At 38.7% G+C, this 24,870-nt stretch overlaps 3 protein-coding genes across 7 annotated transcripts in view; 2 read left to right on the forward strand and 1 right to left on the reverse strand.

Annotated features, from left to right (window-relative positions):
• LOC110066363 (transmembrane protein 163a-like) lies at positions 1-2,218 on the forward strand. Its single transcript, XM_020773590.2, has one exon. It carries the CDS (start codon positions 672-674, stop codon positions 1,491-1,493), a length of 822 nt encoding a protein of 273 aa, XP_020629249.1. The 5' UTR covers positions 1-671; the 3' UTR covers positions 1,494-2,218.
• Positions 2,219-3,191: 973 nt separating this feature from the next.
• Positions 3,192-24,870, reverse strand: part of LOC110066361 (uncharacterized) — a 44,105-nt gene continuing 22,426 nt past the window's right edge. For 3 of the 5 annotated variants that reach the window (XM_089274677.1, XM_089274675.1, XM_089274676.1), the window contains 17 exons: positions 24,646-24,729; positions 24,172-24,273; positions 23,848-23,973; positions 23,445-23,587; positions 22,917-23,259; positions 21,735-22,256; positions 20,260-20,840; positions 19,745-19,892; positions 18,584-19,068; positions 18,272-18,414; positions 17,335-17,616; positions 17,094-17,215; positions 16,582-16,710; positions 16,101-16,190; positions 14,538-14,586; positions 5,000-5,046; positions 3,192-3,407 (listed from right to left, as the gene is read on the reverse strand). In XM_089274677.1, coding sequence (XP_089130803.1) covers positions 3,375-3,407; positions 5,000-5,046; positions 14,538-14,586; positions 16,101-16,190; positions 16,582-16,710; positions 17,094-17,215; positions 17,335-17,616; positions 18,272-18,414; positions 18,584-19,068; positions 19,745-19,892; positions 20,260-20,840; positions 21,735-22,256; positions 22,917-23,259; positions 23,445-23,587; positions 23,848-23,973; positions 24,172-24,273; positions 24,646-24,729 — 3,429 coding nt within the window. In that variant the 3' untranslated portion in view covers positions 3,192-3,374. Of the gene's footprint in view, positions 3,408-4,999; positions 5,047-13,712; positions 13,753-14,537; positions 14,587-16,100; positions 16,191-16,581; positions 16,711-17,093; positions 17,216-17,334; positions 17,617-18,271; positions 18,415-18,583; positions 19,069-19,744; positions 19,893-20,259; positions 20,841-21,734; positions 22,257-22,916; positions 23,260-23,444; positions 23,588-23,847; positions 23,974-24,171; positions 24,274-24,645; positions 24,730-24,870 lie in introns of all 5 variants that reach the window. The other 2 variants (XR_016202338.1, XM_089274678.1) reach the window with 2 other exon arrangements.
• On the forward strand, positions 6,742-9,274 carry LOC149102273 (uncharacterized). Its single transcript, XM_089274686.1, has one exon. It carries the CDS (start codon positions 6,792-6,794, stop codon positions 7,734-7,736), a length of 945 nt encoding a protein of 314 aa, XP_089130812.1. The 5' UTR covers positions 6,742-6,791; the 3' UTR covers positions 7,737-9,274.

Here is a 24,870-nt window from a genome sequence, read left to right on the forward strand (position 1 = left end):
GAATTCATCCCCAGTTTACCATAGCAGCGCCAAACACAATGCCGCTAAAGGAACAAAATTGTCCAAGCCGTGTAGTCAAAACTACCAGTTCTCTCACGGAAGTACGGCGTTCTAACAGGCGTGCAAGGTAGAGAGACGTAAGGGAACTTCGCCTAGGCTTCAGCAAATGTAAAGGCACTAAACTTCGACACTGTTATTTCTTTTAATACGTGCGAGAGTTAAATGGACGTTTTACCCATAAAATATGCTACGCTGGGATCTCATTTGAGCATACTTTCGGTAGCAACCTGCTCCTAGGCACCAGAATAAAACGGGACGTTTTTGATCGGAAAAGAGGGCACGCAATCGAAACTCAGAGAATTTCCTTTGCTTGTCCCACTCTAAAAGGGCTAGCAAGCTCTCCCGATTCCTAGTGCAACGACAGAGTTAACGAAAAAATTATTTTACACCTTGTCTTCGCGTCTGACAGGTCATTAGAATAAAAAAGGAAGGTGCATTGTAATTAAATTGGCATATATTAGGACGGAGCTTGAAGGAAGCAGTGCAATTAAAGAAACCGGCTTTCGAATTGTTTGATTCAAGATAAAACAGTTAAGTTTATTGAAATGATTAAGTTAAGACAAGGAAATAGGTTGACAACTCTACGTTGTTGACAAAATCGACTCCTTGTTATGGAAGAATCAGACCCTTCGTCTATAGAAAGGCTGGGAATTAACGAGACAAGAAGGAAGGGTGAGAAACAGGCCTTGTTAGAATCCGACGATGATCCGCCTGCCGAGGACAAGAAGAACAATCAGCCTTCCTATGAGATGCTAGAAAAGTGGCGCAAAGTGACCATAATTGTTTGTCTTCTATCAATTGTGTTCACTCTTATTCTTGGGCTTGGTGCATTTGCCGTTTCCCAGATCTCCGACAGTTCTTCAGCGTTCGCGGTAGCGTTTGATGCCGTGTTGGCCATCACATCCTCGGGATCTGTAGTATGGAGGTTCTACTACGGAATAAACGGCGAGGGAAAAACCGAACGTGAATGGAAGGCTTGCAACATCATCGCCGTGTGTTTTATCGTGTCGGGAGCGTTGGTCATTGGTCGCGCTGCCGTATGTATACTACTGGACCAAGAGCCTCGCAAACCCACCGCACTGCTGATCATGTCTGTTGTCAGTTGTCTGGGGTATTTCTTCCTGTTCTGCGTGAAGTTGTGTTTAGCCCGAAAGCTGGAAAGTTCCGCTCTGGTAGCGGACTCAATAGACGCCCTTAGCGGTGCGGGAATGTCAGTTGGCGTTATTCTAAGTACAATCATCGTGGAACAGAGCGCAAAAGCCTGGCTGTTTGATCCCGGCACAGCTCTCATCATTGCCTTAGCGACACTCATATATGGAATAGAAATCCTGGTTCGAGTTGCACGAGAAAAGAGGAAGGTAAAGAAACTAAGACAAACTGAACAAGAACTGAAACAAGTCGATGACGCGCAGACGGAATCGGACGGACACTGACGGCCTGGTTTGAAACTAAAATTTGAAAAAAATTTAAGCGTTCTCTGGCTAATAACCTTTTAAAAAACTCAAACTTTTGTCTGCCTTAACTGCAGTCTTTAACGGGTGAACACTGTTTATTTGCGTTTAACCCGTTGAAAACTGCTGTTTAGGGAGTCGAAAGCTTGTGTTTTTAAAATACCTTTACTGAGAGAGAGAACATTTTTAAATTTGACTATGATTCAACCTAGCTGCGGTTCCTCAATATTATCATAAAATTCGGAAATAATGCTTTTCCGCACAACACTGGGGACCATTAAAACGTTTTTCCCTAACGTAACCAATAATAGTGGAATTTCAAGGTAATTTGGTGCACCCACGTTGGAATCCGGTGAGCAGGGGCCAATGAAACAGTTTTAAAAATCACTATTTAATGTATAATAATATAACTTATGGGTGTCAAGAAAACAAATATGTTTATTGCGACTAGGATATTTTCAATAGATCAAAAAACAAAATTAATATAAAAACTATGTGGCAGAGAAAATTGGGTAGCATTAGATCTCATTTGAACAAATTGGAAAACAGAATGAGAACTTATGGGCGCCACGAAAACAAATAAATTTGTTATGACTAAGATATTTTTTAATGGATCGAAAAACAATGTTAATATAAACACTATATGGCAGACAAAATTGGACAGCATTAGATCTTATTTGCAAATAAAGCAACCTTATTTTAGGAAATGTCGTATCCCTTATGGTATACTTTAAGCACCGCACCAGGAAACTTGTTTACGACATTCACCTAGAATACCAAGGAGAAGAACAAGCACGGGCGGAATTTCGAGATCAATTTGAGAGCACTTCCTTGCCTAACTCATACCGTTTAACAGCTTCAAAGCACTTTGTAAGTCATATTTTGGTTTCCTTTACGACAGTGGAATCGTTTTAGTAACAGTTGTTGATTGTTATTGACAGGGTGTTAATAATTGCGTTGGTTGATCCGGATATTCTATTAAGCAAGACACATGTGTTAAGACCCATTCCACGGGCACATCTCACACGTTGCTATCCCAAAAGGCGCAGAGAAAACTCCCTTGGCTAGAACATTTACGGCTTACTGTGTCGGGATTTTGGAAAGAAAAAAGTTGTGGATTATTGTGGTGGAAACATCTGAAAGTAGATGAGTTCTGTTGACTAGCCGATGACAATTACGTTTTCTCGTTATTCCTCGTCTGGCAACGTTTTTAATTAGGGATATTATGTTTGTTTGTGAAGACACAGCGGTGGAAAGTTTACTGCAGGCGTAAGAGTGCAAGTACTGTACTTCTGTTGTGTTACCCCCGGTCACCGTACTGCAGGTGTTTGCGATGCGATAGACCGGCGCCCCATTCCATGAAAATAGTAGCAGCAAACTGTTGTTAATGGTTGACATGGCTACCTCTGATGAGCCTTGCCTTTTCTATGATTATTTTATCAGGCCAGAGAAAATGTTTTCTCTTCCTACTGGTTGTTGAATTACTTATTGGGAAACTGAGGACAGAATCCCGACAATTATTCAAAATTATCTGAAACACATCCAGGGGTGAGAGGAGATCCTCGACTCACTGAAATCTTTGTTTAACAACACATTTCGCAGTAGCCCGACATTAATTTAATTGCCTTCAAGAACACTGAATATTCATGAATGACACTGTAAGCATTCACACAGGCGGTCTACAACAGTGCTTATTTTATTTGCTGTTTTGTGATTGAAATTAACAAAATTCGTGAAAGAAAAATAGGTTTGGAAGCAATAAAAAATAGAGAAATTTAATTTAATTTTCTATTTATCCATATATACAAATACAATTCTATTACAATTATATATTTTTACCGTGTAGAAAATAAACACGCTGTTTCATTTATTTGTCTTTCTTGAACGAACTCGATTCTGTAAAATAGAATGACAATAGTAACCACACAATTAGTGTCTCCTGACGCTGTTTATACAAAATCAAGACGAAATTTTTAAGACTTTTAAGGACGTTCGCCCGAAAATTTTCCAATCGATAGCTTTTTTTAAATTTTCACTGCAGTCAGATAATGAGTTACTTGTGTCAGAAATGCAAAACAAGAAAAAAAAAATGGGGTTCACCGACTTCGTTTCAGAGATAAAGCGTGTGGAAAACTACCCTGATTTTGAAAAATTGGCGTACTTAATTCAGCATAGTCTACAGGGGTTTACAGTTAAAAATATCCAAGGTGAGTCTGTGGAGGCAAACAATCTTAGTCATATTTTGTAGAAGTGAGTCTGCTGGGAAAATAATTCCAAACGTTACTAACGTTTTCACAAAACTTAACCCTTCAAGAGGCATTTGAAACCGTCGCACAGATAAACAAAGAGCTAAATAGAACGGAATTCGATGGTGCATTTTGCAAAAAATTCAAACTTCTAGTCGATAGAATTCTTCATTTTTTCGCTAAACGTAGAAAGTCGGCAGAGAAAATGATCCATCAACAGAAAAATAGCACTCACGGACCGTCCAAGATGGTTAAATCCAGGCAAAGCTATAGCAATGGCCATCTGCCCTATCATTGTTCGTTTTATTACTTAGCGCGCGCTCTCATGCATGACGTGGCGTGCGAATTTGCGCGCGTAGTAAGGATGCGCAGAAACAATTAGCGCGAACGTCCTTAAGGGTAAACAATTACGTCTCAGCGTTAAACTAATCAATACTAAGCACCTTTATATAAGCAAGTATTTACAAGCAAGTATTGAGAATGAAGGATTTGAGTTACTACCTCTGGATCAGTAGTTCCCTGAAATAACACCGTAAAATTCTGGGCGTATATTTGTTCAAAACGATTTCTTTGTGAGCTTATTCACATGTGAATTAAAGACTTGTGAATGTGTTTAATATCGAAAGGAATTTTACATTGAGCCAAAAATGAAGAAGCACTTCAACAGGGCTTATATAATCAGAAGTCGTATCTTTTGATTTAAGCCTATGGGTTTGTATCCGCCAGAGCTTATTTTCGGCAAGATTTTTAATTACTTTTCTTTTGGAGAGGGGGGAGGGGGGGGGGGGTGCTTATTTAAGGTAATCCTTATTTTCGCGGCGGTGGTATTATTATAGGAATTTCATGGTAGTTCACTAAGGTAGCAAAAACAACAATAAACTAATTGTAAACCTCCAAGAACAAATATGGGTTACACTGAGACAGATTACGAACAACATTCTTATCTGGCGTAATGTTTCCAAGGCGTGCATCAGCGATAAGCCTTCTTTAAAGAAGCTATGTCACGGTTTGCGCAAATTGAAAAATTTAGCCTAATTTTTTCAAGTTCGTCGTTTGTTTATCTTCTCCATTCTTAATCATCCTTGTCCCTTTATGGTTAACTTTATTATTGTCTCTTTGGTGTTTTGCTATCTTATTGAACTACTATTTCCAGAATTCCTTCAATGTAAAGGTAATTTTGTGATTGAGCTCCTTTAAATCTAAAAAGTCATAATCCTACAGCGAGGCAAAGCTTTCTCTTACCTCTAGCTTTCCCCTGGCGCCTGAGAGAACTTTGTGCGACTGGGATACTAAAAATGGAAACAGAAAAAAAAAAATGTGCGGAGAAAACATCAGCATTTTACTTGATTTCCGCCACCGAAAATAAAGAACAGCTTTTTGTCAAGCTTAAATTAATTCTCAAGGTTGAATTAACAACTGAAATTGTTTTATCTTTGAATTCAATGACTTCTGTGAAAATAACGAAATATCTGTAAACTGGAGTTGTACTAAAATTTGAAAGGAGATGAAAAACCTTCACGTAATAATCAGCCAGCCTTTCATTCAAGGTTTCTTTATACTCCTCACCTGTCTGCGCATAGTTAATAGAAGGAATGGTTAAAAAGCTCGGTAAACATCAAAGAAGCAAACAATCAGGCTAAGATTTATGTTGGAAGGTCCTTGACCCTGCACATCTTTATGCTCACTGACTATGCATGAATTACATCATCGCAATGCTTCCACTGGTTAGTTATATGAGCATACATAACCACCTTTTGCATCAGTTTTTGCAAGGTTTTGTGCAGAGTCAATCCCCAAAATAGACGACAAAAACAACACAAAGAACTTTGCCAGGTTTTTTTTTTTAACCATTTCCCTTTATGAACTTTTTTTTTTTCTTGAAAATATATATATATATATTTTTATTTATTTATTTGCAATAACACAAGGGAAACCAATGCTTACTTACAACACTAACTCTATTTACATTATATTGCTCTAATTATTTACACTATTTAAATTACAATAACTAAACGACTTACATTACTAACAAATACAGTTACACGACTTACACAATTAAGAAATACAGTGACGACAAGGGGCAAAGAAAAAAAAAACTGAGAAGAAAAATAGCTAGTTATCATTACAGCTTGAGGTTGTAGTACAGAAACATAAAAAAACAGACCAAAGGCATGTGGTACACTAAAAGTAAAATGGGTTATGCATCTGACAGGAGATTAGAAATAGATTAATGGGTAGGAGATAGATAACCCTACAGAAAATATAATCTAAAATATTAATTAAATCCTCATATATCCTGTAAGAGGTTTCCATTTCTTCGTGTCTCCACTTTTTGTTTCTATCTCATATTGTAATTTTAGTGTGCATATGAAAAGCGTAAGATTTGGATGATCATTTTTTGTTTTAGCGAGTCATATGTGATATCGTGCTAAGAGAAAGCAGTAATTTATAAGAAGCGCAAATTGAGAGATATCTGGCCTCAGACACAAGCAGTAATATTTGTCAAGCATAATCTCTAGGAAGTAAATTTAAGTTTTTCAGCCATTCAGTAAGTTTATTCCAAAAGTGAGATGTTTCGCGGCATGACCAAAAAAGATGAATTATTGACTCAGAGGAGGTGTGACAAAAACTGCACTTTTCATCGCCCTGTAGACCTATTCTAAATAAAAAGTTATTGGTTGGTACACGTCTATGTAAGAATTTAAACTGAAACTCTATCAGCTTAGTGCTCTTTGTGCATTTTTTAGCTAAAAGATAGGCAGCATTCCAATTTATGTTGTCATTTATTGGTAGGCCACAATCCTCTAGCCACTTCTTTTGACTTGACTCTGGGGTTAAACTCTTGTTACTAATCAGTTTTTTATATATTATTGTAGTTGCTTTTTTGACCTGCAAAATTCTTGTTGTAAGTGGCTCATATTCGTGGTCGGTGTTCTGTAAATCTTGAAAATTAGAGGGGATTGGGCCGAGCATGGGTAGAGTATAGACGTGTTTTTGCTAGCTCCGTTCAAAATTCGTATATGGAGGCCTCTACATGGCAGAAAAAGGAGAAAAGTTCAGACGAAAAACTCATGTAGAGAGAACTGGGCCAACTTGGAGAAGTGTATCCAACTCGTCGGAAGAAGAATCCCTTTCACCGTTGGAGAAGAAAGCCAAAGTCAAGTTGCACATGTCTGACACGGTGCAATCGAGCGAAGAAGACGAAACCGCCGCTGCCGTGGAGTTGGCTAATTCTGTAATGCCGAAGCTAGACCTTGTTCTGCAGAAGTTAGACAACATGGAAAAGAAATTGGACATCCTTGAGGGTTTTGTGAAAGTGGTCGATGGAAAGGTTAACAAGTTACAGGATAAAGCTGAGCAGTTTGAAAGCTTCAGCAGGGACGCCACAACAAAACTGAAGGTGTTAGATGAAGGAATGTCGTTCGCAAATACAGAGATAGAAAATTTAAAGAAGAAAGTAAAGCTTCTGGAACAAACTATCCAAGAAAATACAGTAAACACCGAAAACAAATTCAAGGGAAAGATCGAGGCCTTAAGAAACGAGAAGTTGTATATGGAGGTGTATCAAAGACGGGAAAACCTTCGCTTCTACGGCATTGCTGAATCTTTCCACCTCTCAGAAGAAAATGTCAAAGAGGTGTTAATTGGCTTTATACAGAAGGAACTTAACATCAGCGAGGCGGATTCTTTTGAGTATCAACGAGTGCACCGCATTGGCAAGCGCGACCCATCGCAAGAAAAACCAAGACCAATAATCGCACGTTTTTTGCGATACTCCGACAGAGAGCGAGTCATGTCAAGTGCAAGAAAGCTGAAAGGAACTGGTTTCGGAATATCGCCAGACCTTCCGAAAGAAATTGTGGACCGCAGAAAGGAATTAATGCCTAAGTTCAAAAAAGCAAAAGAAGACGGAAAATCGGCGTTCTTCAAAAGATCAGAGCCGGACAAACTTTTTATTGAGGGTATACGAATCTTCTAATTTCTTTGGAACATAAACTCTCTATCTAGGTATTCATAACATGTAAGCCTCATTCACACTTGTTCTTAAAAATGGAGCTGCATGCGTGTCATCTAGTTAGCGCAATGCGTGCAAGACCTATTCCATTAGTAGCGCAATTAACAGCTTTTATCGCTGGCTACTGTTTTACATACATGTTCAATTGTAGTTGTAGGTGTTATAAATGTTTTTCTTTTGTTTCTTTTTCCTTTTCAATATTAATTAGTTTTACCTTTCTTTTGTTCAAGAGACATGCAAATTTTTTCATTAGCTCATCTACTAAAGATTACTATCTCATTCTCTGCAACTGCTCGCCTTTTCACTTAAATATGTCCTTAAAAAGTTACAAAACTTAATTTAAATTTTGGTATCCTATCCTTAAATGTTCGGGGGATAAGATCTTTTGATAAACGAAAAGCACTTTTTCATTGGTGTATGAAGGATAAAGCTGATATAATTTTTCTACAAGAGACCTACAGCACATCCGAGGTGGAAAACACCTGGAAATCCCAGTGGAGAGGAGACTTGTTTTTTTGTCATGGTTCTGAACACAGCAGAGGTGTCTTAACACTAGTCAAAGAAGGGCTTGACTGTAAATTTGAGGTATGTAAACAAGATAATCTAGGTCGGTATATCATTCTAAAAGGTCTTGTTCAAGGTCAATCTTTTTTATTTTTGAATATCTATGCGCCAAATAAGACCAACGAACAATGCATTTTTTACGACGAAATACAGAACGAATTCGACAAATTGGAAATTGACACTGATTGCAAAATAATAATAGGTGGTGACTTTAATGTTATTCGCGACCCAGATTTGGATGGATCGGGAGGATCTCCAAAATTGAAAGAATCGTCCAAAAAGATAGAAAATCTATGTTTTTCTCTTGACCTAATAGACATCTGGAGAATCAGAAACCCAAAATTAAAACGTTTCTCCTGGAGACAGAAAACTCCAATGATTCAACGGCGGTTAGATTATTGGTTGATATCAAATAATATACAGGAAGAGGTTGATAAGGTCGATATTATCCCTGCTATTAGATCTGACCATTCCGCCATTACGTTGTACATTAATGGTATAGAGAACTCAACCTATGGACCGTCTTTTTGGAAATTCAATGCAAGTTTGTCAGAAGATAAAGAATATGTAGACCTAATTAGAAACAAAATCGGTGAATGGGTAGACGAAAGTAGAGAAATCGAAGACCCGCGGGTTACCTGGGATTATTTAAAATATAAAATACGCTATGAAACGATTGGTTATAGTAAGAAGAAAGCAAAAGAGAGAAGGTCAGAGCTGGTAAATTTGGAAATTAGATTAAAAGAGTGTCAGCGAAAATGTGACGAACACCCAAGTGCTGAAAATCTCTGCGATTTAGAAGTTCTCAAATCAGAATACGAACGCCATTATGATTATATAACACAAGGAGCAATCATAAGATCTCGGGTGAGTTGGTATGAAGAGGGCGAAAAGAATAGCAAGTATTTTTTAAATTTAGAAAGTGCTAAAAAGAAAAAGACATGTATACGGAAATTATCCGTGGATAATGATTCATATATAACAGACCCAAAAGAAATAATGAAAGAGATTCATGATTTCTATGAAAAACTCTATGATAGAGACTCGTATAATTTAGGTGAGAATTCAATTGATCGTTTCCTTAATGAAGTGGATACTAAAAAATTGTCTGATGAAGAGAAAATGACTTTAGATAAACAACTTACTAGATCCGAACTGTACGAAGCATTGAAGACATTTCCGAAAAACAAAACACCTGGAAGTGACGGTTTAACTGTGGAATTTTACTTGGCGTTCTGGCACGTGGTTGCAAAGTATCTCGAAAAGTCTCTAAACTTCTCTCACCAACACGGGCAACTATCAACTTCGCAAAAGCAGGCAATGATTACCCTATTGGAGAAAAAAGATAAAGATAGACGATTTATAAAGAACTGGCGACCTATCTCACTGATCAACGTAGATGTTAAAATTGCATCCAAAGCGTTTGCTAGAAGGCTGGAGCCAATCCTGCCAGAACTTATTCACCATAATCAAAATGGTTTTATCAAAGGAAGGTCTACATTTGATGCAGTTAGAACAATCGATGATTTACTTGAATTGGCAAAACTCACAAATACAACAGGTATTCTAATGGCAATTGACTTTGAAAAGGCATTTGATTCTCTGGACCATACATATCTATTTAAAGTATTGGAAAAATTCAATTTTGGACCGTATTTTTTACAATGGGTAAAAACATTTTATACAAACATATCCAGCTGTATCTTAAATAACGGCTTTACTACAGATCTTTTCTGTATCCATCGTGGTGTACGACAAGGTGACCCTCTATCACCTTTATTATTCATCTTAGCTTTGGAAGTTCTCGCATGTCAAATCAGGCAGGATAAAACCATACAAGGAATAGTGGTCAAAAACGTGGAGATCAAACTCACGCTTTTTGCAGATGACATGACTTGTTTTCTAAAAGACATAAATGCATATTCGCGACTTTGTACAACTTTAAAGGTTTTTTCATTGCATTCTGGTCTCCGAATTAACGACGATAAAACAGAAGTTTTTGGTATCGGCCCACATAAACTAGTACAAAATGACTTTACTCACAAAGTGCGAAAATCAATCAAGATATTAGGTACCGTTTTTGACTATCACAAACCATCACGAGACAAAGCAAACTTCGATTCAATATTCAAATCTATTAAAAAAACGCTGAGTATGTGGAAGTGGAGGGGTCTTACCCTGATTGGTAAGATTCAAATAGTTAAGACCTTCATTATTCCAAAATTTTTGAGTAAAGCGACTGCAATCTCAATATCAAACGATCTTGTCAAGGAGATAAACAGACTGATTTTCGGTTTCATTTGGAAAGGTAACGATAAAATTAAACGGACCGCGCTTATCAATGATATTGAAAATGGAGGACTAAAAATGCTTGATATTGAATCCATGATATCGGCTCAAAGAGTGATGATCTTAAAAAAGTATCTAGGAGAGAGCAACAGCACTTGGAAAACTATTTTAGATGATTTCTTTTTTGGAAATATAGGTGGAAAACTCATCCTGTTCTGTGATTTTGAAACTAGTAAACTACCGGTTCATCTTCCAATATTCTACAAAGAGTGTCTAGAGGCATTTCGTAATTTAAAGAAATCCAAGGTAGCCACCTATGAGGATGTTGTAGACCAAATTATTTGGAATAATAGGAATATTGTGATACACGGAAAATCTCTTTTTGAAAAACATTTGTTTACTAAAGGAATTGTTAAAATTGGTGACTTGTTATCCGATACGGGTAAATTTCTTGAAAGCCCTAAAGTGTTGGAAGCGAATCTATCTCCAATCCAGTACTTCAAATTAATAGGAATTGTAGATGCCATACCAAAAGAATGGAGATTAATTATCAAAGAATCACATATTCAACATCAGCAACTATATCCTCAACAGCATTTGGATACAGTGTATATTTATATCGACGAAACCAAATCGGATCTGTTAAAAGCCTCTTCAAAACTTTTGTATAAAGGATTTAAAACAAAGAAACAAACTCCTCCAACCGCCAAAAGGAAGTTGAAGGACAAATATCCAGAGGTTATAGAAGACTGGAAAAAAATTTATTCTTTACCATTCACTGTCACACTTGAAACAAAAATTAGAGAGTTCCAATATAAATTATTAAACGATATAATTTTCACAAATGAGAGGTTATTCCGTTTTAAAATGATTGAATCACCAATGTGCACCTTTTGTTTGAAAGAGGTCGAGTCCCTCGAACATTTGCTCTTTTATTGTGATACAACAAAAGACTTCTGGCGGGCTTTTTCTTCTTGGCTTTCAAACCAGAATGTATCTTTGGACACTTTGACATTTGAAAATATATTGTTTGGAGTGTTCAACAACAACGAAGACTTTATTATCCTGAATCACTTGATACTGCTAGGAAAGTTTTTTATTTATAAATGTAAATTAAATAAAATTAAACCAACATTAACAATATTTTTAGCAAAGACAAAAACCGTTTATTACATTGAAAAAAAAATAGCTACCAAAAATAACCAACTTTATAAACATTACAAAAAGTGGGAAAAACTAATGCCATCTCTTAATAATAGTTGAGCTTAATTTGTAATTTCTCCTTCTCAGCATGTCACTAACTTACTTTCTTTTTTTTTTTTTTTTTTTTCTGTATTTGGGTAGCTGCACTATTGTAAACAACGCATTGTATATTCTTTAGGTATAATTAGGTTACGATTAGTAATTATAATTTGTTGTATGTAATCTATTGTAGTTATGACGTATTGTAAGTATTGTAACTAGTGTTATGTCTTGTGTTGTATTGTATGTATTATAACCCAAAATGTTGAAAAAAAATAAAAATTACAAAAAAAAAAAAAAAAAAAAAATCTTGAAAATTAGAATCAGTCCGAAGAGACTTTACAGCCGATATTAATCCGTAGAAGCTGAGAGGGCGAGGGTCTATTTCATACTTACAGCGGAAATCATTTAACGAGAGAAAGTTGTTGTCCGGTCCTAAAAGATGTTTCACCCGAGTTATTCCCTTGGTGAACCAATTTTTAAAAAAAACTGTTTTGTTGGCTATCTTTATTAGGGAGTTATGCCAAAGTTGTTGATCCAGAAAGTGATCTTTCGATGTTATTTCAGGTTCAAAGTTAACTTCCGCCTAGATTCCTAATAGTTCTTTTAAAAAGGCATCCGAAGCTGTTATTGTCGATAAGGTGTCTCTAACGTTGAGGTTGTAGGAAAAAAAGTCTTGAGAGCCATATTCTTTTAGGGTTATATCAAAAAAGATTTTCCATTTTTCCTTATTGTTGTTATCTAAATATTTTTTAATCCATGTGGTTTTGAGGGATTTATTGAAGGAACTAATATCAATCATTTTTAGGCCACCACCACCGAAATCATTGATCATTACCTTCCGTTTTATCTTGTCGCCTTTACCATTCCATAGAAAAGTGTAGAGTAAATCATTTATTTCTTTTAAAACCCTGTAGTTTGAGCGAAGAGGCGAGAGTAGATAAACCAATTGGGAGACCACTAGTGATTTGATAACAGTGATTTTCCCTAACAATGTGAGTCGGCGGTATTTCCAGCATCTCAGGATTTCTTTCATTTTTTCAAGTTTCTCATTGTAGTTTAAAGAGGCAGATAGTTCGGGATCTGATGAAATCCATAGACCTAGGAATTTTACTTTGTCTTTTGGCCATTTAAGCTCTTTTCCTGATAACAGAATTTTATCACTTCCAATACTTGCGCCAATCCATAGAGTTTCCGTTTTCTTATCATTGAGTCTGAGGCCAGAGACTTTGCTGAAATCGTCAAGTATTGCAAGGGATGAAAGGAGAGATTCACGTGACCCGTCTAATATAAGTGTTGTGTCATCGGCATACTGACTTAACTTAATTTCCACATTATTTACAGAGATTCCCTTTATATTAGTATTTTTCTTAATTGCCGTGGCCAGCACCTCTGCCGATAGGATAAATAAATAAGGTGAGAGCGGGCAGCCTTGCCTAACACCTCTTTGAATTTCAAAAAAATTACTTGCCCATCCATTATTCAGAATACAGCTTTCAGTATGACTATACAGGGTTTTCACCCAGTTAATTAGCGAACTATGGTCTGGGTGACGAGGTTATTGACAGTTGTAATGGGAAATTCGGTTAAAAGCTTAAAACGCGTTCATCCCTATTATTGATTTATATAGTTTTAATCTTGCCTACTTTTAACCATGACAACTACTTTCTGCTGAACGAAAGTTGCTTCTTATAAACATGGAAAGTAATAGTTGCTACCCAGGAGGGGAATGCTTTTGTCTTATAGCCCTCCAGTGAAAACGTTAATCAAGTTTATAAACCCTAATTCAAAAGCATCTACAGTTTAAATTTGCTTTTTAGGTTTATCATGTGGTTTTACGATCACCTTGTAACCAGGTCGAATTCAACATTAACAGGTCATCGACCTATAACGGAAACAGTTTTTAGAACACTTTCACTTTAACAGTTTATTTTTATAAATTAATTTTTAACGGAGTTTAATTGCCAGCACAGCGTTACAAGCGCCAGCGCATACCAAAAGTTACACCCTTCCACGCGCTTACCGACACCTACATGCTTTCAAGCACTTGTCAGCGGTTGGACGTTTACCCGCGCTTATTTCGTTGACACGGTTTCCCACGCTTACCTAATGGATTTCGATTGGTTTATTTAGCTCTGACAGGGCGATTGGGTGTGCTTTTCCTTTAGTTCTGGTAGAGCAAAAATCATCAGGAACGGGTTGTTCTAAGCCCGATTAAGCTAACCCAGGGTTCGCGAGAATTTTGATTCCAGTTTTGTAACTTTGCAGTGAGGTTTTCTGTTTATATTGTTTGTCCTTCAGTTTTAAGCCTGAATAATCTAAAACTACACAAAACACAAGCGGTTAAAAACATTTTTATGCAAGAAAAATTAGTTTTTCGGTTAACTTTTAATCCTGGGTTTGCGGTAAACGGCTTTCGAACAGCCCACTCCACGCACTGAGAACAATCAAAATATGTTTTACATAGCGCCGAGAGAGTCTGACAAATACAATTTTAGAAAATTTAATGGAGTTTAACGTCAAGACGTTCGTGTGTTATACTTCACTCAGCGCTGACTTATGAACATTAGCACCTCATACAGCACAAGTCATCAAGCTGAACTTGGCTCGACCGCTGCCCGGCAAGAACAACAGCAAAAAGAACAAATTTAAAACATCCTTAATACTTACATTGTTCAATAACCTCAGCTCGCGTGCTCTCCTTGACTTTATTTGTGTTCTAAAGAAGCAGAAAATCGCGATTTAACACAAAGGTACTGCTTTATAAGAGAACTCAAGAAAGTTGAGCAAAGCAATGTTGATTTTTAGTCTGTTATCATCGTTTAACAATACTGTAACAGACAGAGTTTAAAGTTCAAACGTTTTACGTTCACTCTACTGAACAAAATAGACCAACCGAGACCGTCTGAGCTTGATTTCCGCCGCTTACCCGAATACGGTCTAACGTTCCTGAGCGCGGGCTCCTTTCTCGAACAGCGGCTGGAAATGGAGCCTAACATTCGTCCTCTGTGAACGGAATGCAGTGGGGTTCAAATAAGGCACTTTGAAACGAGCCCTATTTCTCAACCCACCCTCCACTGCGCCGGGCAGAATAATGCTCCAAACGAGCTCTTTGACAATTAGTCAATGATGACATGCCGTCCAACTTTCAGACGGTTGGTTATATTATTATAGTGTGTTGCTTTAATGTTTAGAATTGTTAGATAACGAAATGTACAAACGTTTAGTGTCCTTGTTACAGATCAAATGGTTACTGAATTAACACAGGCTGATTATGCAGTTTAGTTAAGATACGCCGATTGTTACATGTTACGTTGGTTACCATGGATGTAAGAAGAAGGCTGCTTCTCCGGTTTAGCAACGCTAGAGAGGAAGAGAAAAGAATCTAGACAGAGAACAGCAGACATGAAAAGATACACACAGGCTTGAAGGGTATGTACTAGACAACCGGATCGAGCATAGTTTCCGAATGTTGATTGTTCATTGGCAATAACATCCACATTACTTTCAGGTCGTGAAAGAGAATGGAAAGTTGAAACAAGAAAACAGAAACGCGGACAAAACAGACTTCAGTTAGATGACTAAGTGTTATTCTTCACCTGACGACTGTCTGACTGTAGGGGTTGGTTGCGGCCAGAGAGTTGAGTTAAAAAATTGACGTCAGGTTTGTCCCAGGTCTCTCTTATTATTGATCACGAATTTCGTCAAAACAAGTAGCTGTGACTCCATAGCCTAAGTCGCAGACGCAGCCTACCGCAGGTTACTACAGGTAAATTTCCATCTGCGACACAGGATACGACTCCACGAAGTGTAGCAAGAAACTTGATAGTTATTGTAAAAAAAAGCTGATGATATTGAAGACGTATTAAATGTATTAGAATCGGAAAGGAGAGTTGTTATTCTTAGGCAGGAGGTGAACATGTTAAACGCTGGCTGATTATTAGAGGCGCGTAGATGTTAAGTGTTATGGCGTGTAATCGTTTGTGTCGAAAGGAATAACAGGCCTGCAAAAGTTAACTTCACGGGAAGGGAGAATCAAAGCCCTTACTGCAAGACTATTTTATAGCAAAAGTTATTATTAAGACATGATTGATCATCGCAGTTATACACTCACAGAACTTAAGCAGCTGTGAAATTAAAGCCTGAATATTATTATTATTCCTCTGTTTCCTGCGTTCTTGAGCAGTTGCCACCCGCTTAATTGTTTGCCACTGTACAAAGAGAGTAACCTACCTCAAGCCTTTCGCAAGCTCGTTTAATGATATCCTCTTGGATAAGAAGACGACGTCTTAATTTTCCAATTTCAAGTTTAAGACTTTCATTCTGTTGGGAAAAAAAAGTGCAAAAGATTTAACGCTGAAGCAAAAATCTAGAAGGGATTATAATAACACTGGTTGAATACAAACCAACCCAATCACAAAACTACACTATAGAAAGAGCCACCGAAAAAAAAAAGGAAAAACGAATCTGGAAGCAAAACACGTAACCGGTCAAAAGCGCGGGAAGCCAAGTTAGCCAATCAGCACTCGCACTGGCTTTGCACTGGAATGGCCAGGAAAAATAACACTTTCACTGTGATTGGTTAAAACACGTTAATTGCGTTTTTGTCAGGATTACTACAGGGTTTAACCAAAGCGATTTTACACACACTCTCAAAGTTTACACAAAAATCTTTCTAAGAGGTTTTATAAGCTTTATAAGTAAGCATTCCTACCTCTCCACTGGCATCTTCAGAATCCCTTTGTGTTTGCCGAGGTGAAGAGTCGACATTAAGCGCGTTCAACAGCGCTTTACATTCCAAACTAATTCTCAAAATATTTTCAATATCAGGCAGACTATCGGTCTGTAGAGAAGAAATGACCGATGATCAAGTGTTTTAAAATAATACTAATGAACTTTGGGATAAAAACACACAGTTTTAAGTTTGCAAAACATGTTTCGGATGATCAACATCCATCTTCAGTTACAAATACAAATGAACCGCCGAATAAGTTCGTTTTTCTTGTCTGATACTAGTTCGCAAATTTGAAATAATGAACTTTGTTAAACACAAATCGGTTACAAAAAAGAAAAAAATACTAAGGGAAAAAAAAGCACCACAAACGCAAACGTACTTGCAATACAGTACTTACAAGATAAATTCCTTATAAACATTTACACTACCAACGGGAGAATTACAATGCTAAGAAGGCACAAACATAAAGAAAACTAACATTTAAAAATCACCTGAGCGTTTGATATAATGCTATTGTAGGCTTCAGTCGCGAATTTGTTGATCGAGTTTAACTTCTCTTCAAGCTGATTCACGATTTGTTGGCCTTCAGAAGGTATTCTACCATTTTCCAGATCTAACAAACAAAGAATAGTTTTAAAGCAAATTTCGGGAACAATAAATAATACGCGGACGTCTTATAACACAGCTGTGTTTATACTACGAATGAAATGGTTCTCATTTTCACCCACTCACCTCTCACAGAGCTGACAGAACCAACATCATCCCCACCCCTCCCCTCTGAGAAGTTGAGCTGACGGATAACCGTGACTTGAGATCTGCTTGGCGGGGACTGGGAAGATGAACTGAGTGCGTGACTGAGTTGCTCCTCCAGTTTAACTCGCAATGCATTGTTGGTTTGAATGCTTTTCTCGAGCTGGACTCGTAAGCTTCGTATTTCAGCCAATAACATGGACATGGCGTCATGTTGCAGTTCGCTGTTAGGACTTCGAGGTCCTTCACTGCCGTAGCTTTGACCTGCAAAGGAGGTGATAAAGATCGGTTCTCAGCCGAATTTGAGGACCTGAAAGACGGAAGCCCACTTTGAACCTTTACGTTACATAAAAATGGAAATTATCAGTGGCACCTCCATGGAGTGGCTATTCGTCAACTGTTTCCAGATAGAATTGGAATTTGGAAAGTGTCTTTGTGGAGGGAGGAAACCCGGAGAACCTCGAGAAAAACCCTCGGAGCAAGGCGAGAACCAACAGCACATATCTCTCAGTATGTTACTTATTCATCAATTGTTCATAACCAAGTAAACACCAACAACAAGCTCGACCCACTAATGACGCTGGGTCCATGATTCGAACCCAGGCCACACTGCTACGTGTTAAAAAGCCAAACACAAATTCTCGTAGAGTGTTGAAGTCTAAGAAACCAACGGTCAGTTCAACAACAACGAAAACCCCGTTTCGACATTTTAACTTCTTTACGTCCTCGCCCAAGATGAGAAAATGGACACCTGAGGCAACCTGACCACAATAAGATGCATGCAATACAATAATCTCATCCATCGGCAGGACGTAGCAGCAATTCTTCTGGTGGCCATTAGCAAAGGTTGCAGGGTCTAAATACTTTGTAATTAAACTTTCGTATATTAGTTAAATACATACGCAGATGGAATACATACCCTCTGTCTGTACTTCCATGTTCCTGCCTTCAAGAGATAGTTTATAGAGCTTTTCGTATACACTCAGCTCTTTTCTGAGGTTTTCTGATACTTTGCTGCTCTCTAGCAGTTGTTGGCGGACAAGGTTAATCTGTTCTTTGTCTCTGGAGATGAACACGTGACGCGAAAAGTGGCATTAGTGTCGTGTTACAATGACAAAAGTGTCGACAATGGCAGTGACATTGTCGATCAGTGCAAAAATCAGTAACATTTGATTACAATCGATTACAATTCATTGACAACAAAATTTCAAAGCTCTTAACCAGGACCCACCCGGTTTGCTCTTGTTTCAATTCGCTAATGATTCTTTTCAGTTTCTCGTTGGCTCGATCTTTCTCCAGCAGTTCAGTCCGCAGAGTGTCATTCTCACGAATCAGAATGATCTCATCAGGAACACTGCCAGCACTCTTATCACCAGTCCCCTCCGACAACCTCATCTCCAGCTGCGCCCGCAATGCATCATTAGTGCGAATACTATCTTCCAAGCGCAGGCGCAATTCTCGCATTTCAGCCATGAAGCCGGCCAACAGCTCGTCCATGGTAGACCGCTTCTGACTTGCCGCTGGCGTCTGAGAAGACTGGCTCTGTATCTTTGAGAACATATCGTTCTCGTTTCTTAGAGTGTCGTTTAGTTTTTCAGTGTCCTTTAGTTTACTCCTCAGTAGCTGATTCTCGCCCAGCAGCATCCTGTTTATCTGGTGAAGCTTCTCAGTGGCTTCAGAGGAAGACTCGCTTCCTGGTGAAGAGGCACGTGGTCCCTTAAATGAACAGGTTTGGTCTTAGAATTCCAAAAAAACCATGAACTAGATGTTATATATCAAACACGAAAGACCGTGTTTGACCACATTTCCAAACACCGAGAAGAAAGTTGAAAATACGACGCGTAGCGGAGTTTATTTTGACGAACTTTGAGATGTTTGGAAATGTGGTCAAACACTGTCTTGAGTGTTTGATATATCTCCTCAATCGAAACTAAAACTAAGGAGTAAACGGAGAAATTAAATCGTGAAAATCTATACTAATTAACATCAGATATCCAAATACCGTCACGATCATGGTCATCATGATTTCCTTGATGACTTATTAATGAGTTTGAGAATTTGCTTTCTAGATCTACAAAAATTCTAGAGCGGACTCTGAAAGAAATACGTGGATATCGGCGAGGAAAACATATTTTTCGAATTAAAATTGGAAATGCTTCTTCTACTAATAGAGCATGTTTGACAACAATAAAAAAAATCGTTTGGATTAATGTATGAAAAATATGTTCCACTAGTTTCAGAACCATTTGGCGTTATCGAATAGCACTCACCCTTGTTGTCATCTTTGTATTTTTCCTATTATCAGACAAAACGTTAAGTGTATTTTCAAGTTTCAAGACTGACGATGCTTGTTCTAGGAGCTGTCTTTCTGATGCTGTGTTACAGCACTTACCTGGCGTGGACTAGTCTGTGTTTCTACAAAGCGTTTGGACGGAGAAGAAAAAGGAGACAGTGCTACTGAGTGCATGTCTGCTTTGGACTGTAGTCTAAGCTGTAACGTCTCGATCACTTTGTCTTTTTCTTGGAGTTCGTGCTGAAATCTAAACAGAAACAACACCACAGCATATCAGTTGAAAGACACTTACATCGTTCTGAAACATCATTTTATCTCAATGGGCAGGATCCCGTTATTTCGAGGTCTCAAATTAACTTTTCAGAATTCACAATTATACAGACTGGGCATGCAACAGTGGACTCAGACTTAACTATTACTTTTGTTAGCCGCAACATTAATGTGCAATATCAATATCTCGGTAATCACGACAGACGTATATTGACTGTTTTTGCAAGGATTTCACCAGTTACTCCTTTTTAATTGTAACCAAAGACAGCTGACCAAGCCGGGCTTTGGAGTACCAGGCACTCACATACTTTTACTTGCTACGATAACTGTAAAAAAAGCCTTACTTTTCGATTTGACTCTTCATTTTTGCTGAGTGATTAAGAAGTTCAGCGAGTTGTTTGCCGAGTTGCTCATTCATCATTTTCGCTTCTCTCAGCTCACGCTGTACTCGCCCAATTTCCTCCGCTGATTTTCTTGTCTCTTTGAGCTGATCAGTGAGCGTTTTATTCAAACGCTGTGCGTCTTTCAGCTCTTTCTGTAGCTTCACTGCCTCGTTTCTCACACCCTTCATCTTGGAAATAGATTCGTTCAAGTCTCGTATTCGCGATCCCAGCGAATCATTTATCTGAGTAGCATTTTGAAGTTCGTGCCTGAGTCGGATCACTTCTTCGTCCGATCGGGTACTTTCGTTCAGTTGTCGTTGAAGCTCGTCGTTCCTCTGTAAGGATTCGTCGAGTTGCAGTCGTAATTCCAAAACTCCATCAGGTGTTGTTGATCTCTCGTGGCCTTTTTCTCGTTCGCTTTCCAGAAGCCTTTTGAGTTCTCTGTTTGTTTTTATACCCGATTCATACTCGTCACGAAGTCTCTGGATTTCCGCCGTTTCACGTGATTTCGCTTCAGAATTCTCCTTAGCCCTTGCCGCCTCCTGTGAGAAAAGAGAACAGCAAAACACAAGTTAACGACAGTGCATTGTGAAGTGTTCCTTAAAAGAAGCCAACCAGAAAAGGACTCTGACCAAGCCAGATATAACTCTCACAATGTTGGTTATTCCCTCAAATGTTCTCATTGTTGATTCATAGCCAAGTACAAAACGGAGTAAAGGCTGCGAATCAGACAGCACAGTATACGCGCTAACTTTTCAGGAGACTAGAGCTATATTTCCTACAGTAAGTCCTTGCATTTTAATCTCATTTAAAAATCTCGCACGTTAAAATGTCAGTGTTTGCAAACTTGTGATAGAGTTTTTGCTTTCTTTGTCTCGTAATCAATACAATGTTTATTGGCAATTTAACACAATAGCGCAATCAGAACAAAAATGCAGCGAGCGCGGGATGTTTAAATGCACGTTTCGCTTCGGAGAACTTTCAAAAATTATTTGACATCTTGTAAGCAATTTGATGTAATATAAGCTAAAATACACAACCACTGCTGGCAATAAACAGCTCCGTATGTTGGTTTGCTCCCAATAAGCCACGAAACATAGACTTAGGCATACGCTATACTTCCAATCTCAGGGCGCCACTCAATTTAGATCAGTAGATTATTTCAGCATTCGGTGACTCATAGAACAACAAACTAATTCTGTCAATACAAAACTAGATTCGTAAATGAATAATCACGTCATGCAAATAAACAGTTGCTCACAAATGATCATATCCTGCGAGCAGTGTCTCCGTTTATCTTTCGTAGGAGACTGTTGAAACATTTCGAATTCTTCAAGCTAAAAATTTGATTCAAAATTTAACAAGCAGCCATCACAATTCGCCTTCTAAGCACCAAAAAGTCCACACTACACATTTAAAGTGTGTAAATTTCCTACCCTGAGCTTTAACTGCTGTAGTTCCATCTCTTTCTCGTCCAAAATGTTCTTGTACTGTTCAGTCGTTTGAAGACTCTCTTCAAATCTCCTCTCCAGGTCCTTCATTTTATCACTCGACGCACGAGCCCAGTCCCTCGACGGTGAAGTCTGCGCGGCCATATCTGAGCCGATACGCTCATCACGTGACTGGAGCCGACGCAGCTCATCAAGCTCTTGTCTTAACATCTCCAATTCCTGTTCTCGCTCAAGAAGTGTCTCATCATGACTGCCATTTAAACTTGAAGCATAGAATTCTAGTTTTGTGTTGGCGTCGGTGAGTCTTTTTTCGAGCTCGCTGAATGTTTGCTGTGTGTTGTCTAACTGTGTTTGTAGATCCTCTATTTGCCGAGTCAAGTCTCTTATCATGTCATCCTTGTCCGCTAGTGTCTGCATATTTAAAGCGTTCACTTCATCCAGTTGGTTCTTGAGCCTGATATTCAGCTGACTGCTCTGTTTCAGTTGTTCCTTTAACTTTTCTACTTGCTACAAGAGAACAACAATTACTCGTAAGAACCCACTAGAAGTGTCTGTTCTTAGACTCATCCGTGCTAGCCTGCAAGCAGGTTCTCATGCGCTACGGCAGCGTGGCCGACTGGTTAGCGCGTCGGACAGATCCCAGGTTCGAGTCTCGCTCTGACCACTACCTGGATTTGTTTCACGGTAGCCCTGAGTTCAAATCCTCGGCCACTAGACTTTGTTCTATAAACACTGCCGAGGGTTAATAAAGTTATATAGGAGCAAAGTCGATGAGCAAAGTGGCGAGAGCAGGCTCCATCCGTACCGCCACGTGGGAGTATTGTTACTTTACTTGGAAGGGATGGTAGTCTATCTCAAGATAATCCCCCCTCCTCCCTCTTGCAAATGTGACGTCATAAAGGAAGATATCATGAGTGACTGAGTTGGAAAGGAAAAGATTTATAGGTGTAAAAACTACCGGCAATTCAATTATTTCACCGTAACTTAAGGTATAGGGACGCTTTGTTTCCATGCTGACCTAATGGACGACCTCAAGAGGTGCTCAGTTGCTATATTCTCCAATCGAAGGGAAAATGTTGAGTTTTTTAGGCGATTAAAATAAAATTATTCCCAATAGTACCAACTAGCACGGAGAATTTGTATGTGGACATCAGTGTCTAGGATTACCTGTTCCAGTCTATGAACCTTTGAGGGTGAACCCGACCCTCCGTCTCCACTGTCTCGACCACTTGAACCTCCAACACCACTGACCCGCGGCTGTAGCTCATTCAACCGAGACTGCAATGAAGCGTTCCAGCGTTCACTATCTTCAAGTCTCGATTTGAGTTCTTGTATTTCCCTCTGGTAAGCAGCGTCATAAGGAGATGCCGGATGTGGGCTCGTCGTTTTACTGGAAGCTAGTTTGTCGTGGAGTTGAGCCCGTAGTGAGTCGTTTAAGCGGATTCCTTCCTCAAGCTGTGCGCGGAGAGATTTCAGCGCCTGCATCTCGTCTTGGATGTTTGCTTCGTGGCTGTGAGTAAAATAAAAAAAAATATATTAGCTTTAACTTAAAAGCAAAACGCCAAACCTTTCAATAGTTGGCCAAAAACAAGCCAAATACAGAAGCCACATGGGGTATTGAAAGCCCTTTACATCTTAGTAGTAGACTCTGTTTATATCAAACCCCTCCCCTTCCCCCCTCTTCGTTAACTTTACCTGGCTCCTCCTTGCTGTGCATTCTGGACCACATGCACCAAGTTACTGTACAGCGCATGCTCAGTATCCAGGATGTCGTTAAGTCGCTTTGTCTCTGCGACCTGAGCTTCTAACAACTGTTGCAGCTGAAGGACATCGGCTCTCTGACAACATAACAAGCAAACATAGCTACGTCAAAACGTAGACTAGTAATGCATATTACATTAAGGTAAAAAAAAAGTACGAGGTTTTTTAGGAGAAAGTAAAGGAGCAAAGATGGAAGAAAACGACAAAATAGGAAGGTCGACTAGATCAAAGACAGGACATGGTTAAGTTAAATGCTCCAAGAATTAACGACAGACGGCCATTTAATTCTGACTAGAGATTCAAGCATCATGCTCGTTGAATCATCAAATTTAATTACCTGTTCTTCAGCCCCAGCCCCCACTCCAGGACTCTCCCGGCGTGGTGTCCCAGCCCTTTGTAGCCTGGCTTTCAGGTTGTTCACTTCTTGACGCAGAAGATTGACTTCCTCTTCCCCGTAAGAGGCCTGATAACGACAAAAAGTGAAGTCATTGCTTAAACGATTTCATTGTTAATCACCGTTGAGGAAATTTTTATAAACTACAAAAAATAATTTTCTTTCAGTTGAAAACTGAATACTTGTTGATAATTTATCTTTCATCGGGCCAAATTGGATGCTTTACAGCCCTTCTAACACCCTAAAGACAGAAAACCTTTCAGTTACCTGATTATTCAGCCTTCTCTTGTAGTTTTCGACTTGTTGCTCAAGCGAATTCTTAAGATCTTCAGTGTCCATCAGTTGTTGCCGTAGTAAATTATTTGACGCCTGAAAATGTGATTTTAAACTTCAGCCACAATTGATTTTACCTAATTCTCGGCATCCTATCGGGTCGGGGGAACAATACTCTTATGTTTGAGAACTCAAAGTTTAACGCCGACCGTCAATCTCGTTCCCAAGGCCTTTCCCTTAGAAATTAGAAGGGGCGGGAAAAGTCTAAGGGAAATCGACTGGGAACGAGATTGGCCGACCATGATGAGTCGTACGGATTCATCGATCCTAACGATTGAACAGGACTCTTCTTTTATTTGATTATCTTACAAAACAGTTTTGAATTGTATCAGCAGCAGGTTACCGAAGTGAAGCTTGATCCGCCATTCACACACTGTAGCGAGCAAAATCTGGAGACGAGTATCTCACCTCTAGTTCCTGAGCTTTCTTCTGATAATATCCAATGTTCTCTTTCATGTCTTTCAGTTGCTTCTGTTGATCTTCTTGCATCTCCTGTAAAAAAACAAAACAAAACAAAAGAAATCAACGATTGGTGATAAAACCGTCCAGCTTAATGGATCACTGTCATTTTCCTTTAGACTGATAATTTTGAAGCGCTCAAAAATTCGATTTTATGGAACAGAACGTCAAATA

The sequence above is a fragment of the Orbicella faveolata genome, unplaced genomic scaffold (genome assembly GCF_042242905.1).
Source record: "Orbicella faveolata isolate gen_17 unplaced genomic scaffold, um_ofav_v1 contig_36, whole genome shotgun sequence".
Classification (NCBI taxonomy): Eukaryota; Metazoa; Cnidaria; class Anthozoa; order Scleractinia; family Merulinidae; genus Orbicella; species Orbicella faveolata.

Bases quoted from the DNA above. Each gene is read 5' to 3' on its own strand.
- LOC149102273 (XM_089274686.1), top strand. From the start codon at position 6,792: ATGGCAGAAAAAGGAGAAAAGTTCAGACGAAAAACTCATGTAGAGAGA.
- LOC110066363 (XM_020773590.2), top strand. From the start codon at position 672: ATGGAAGAATCAGACCCTTCGTCTATAGAAAGGCTGGGAATTAACGAG.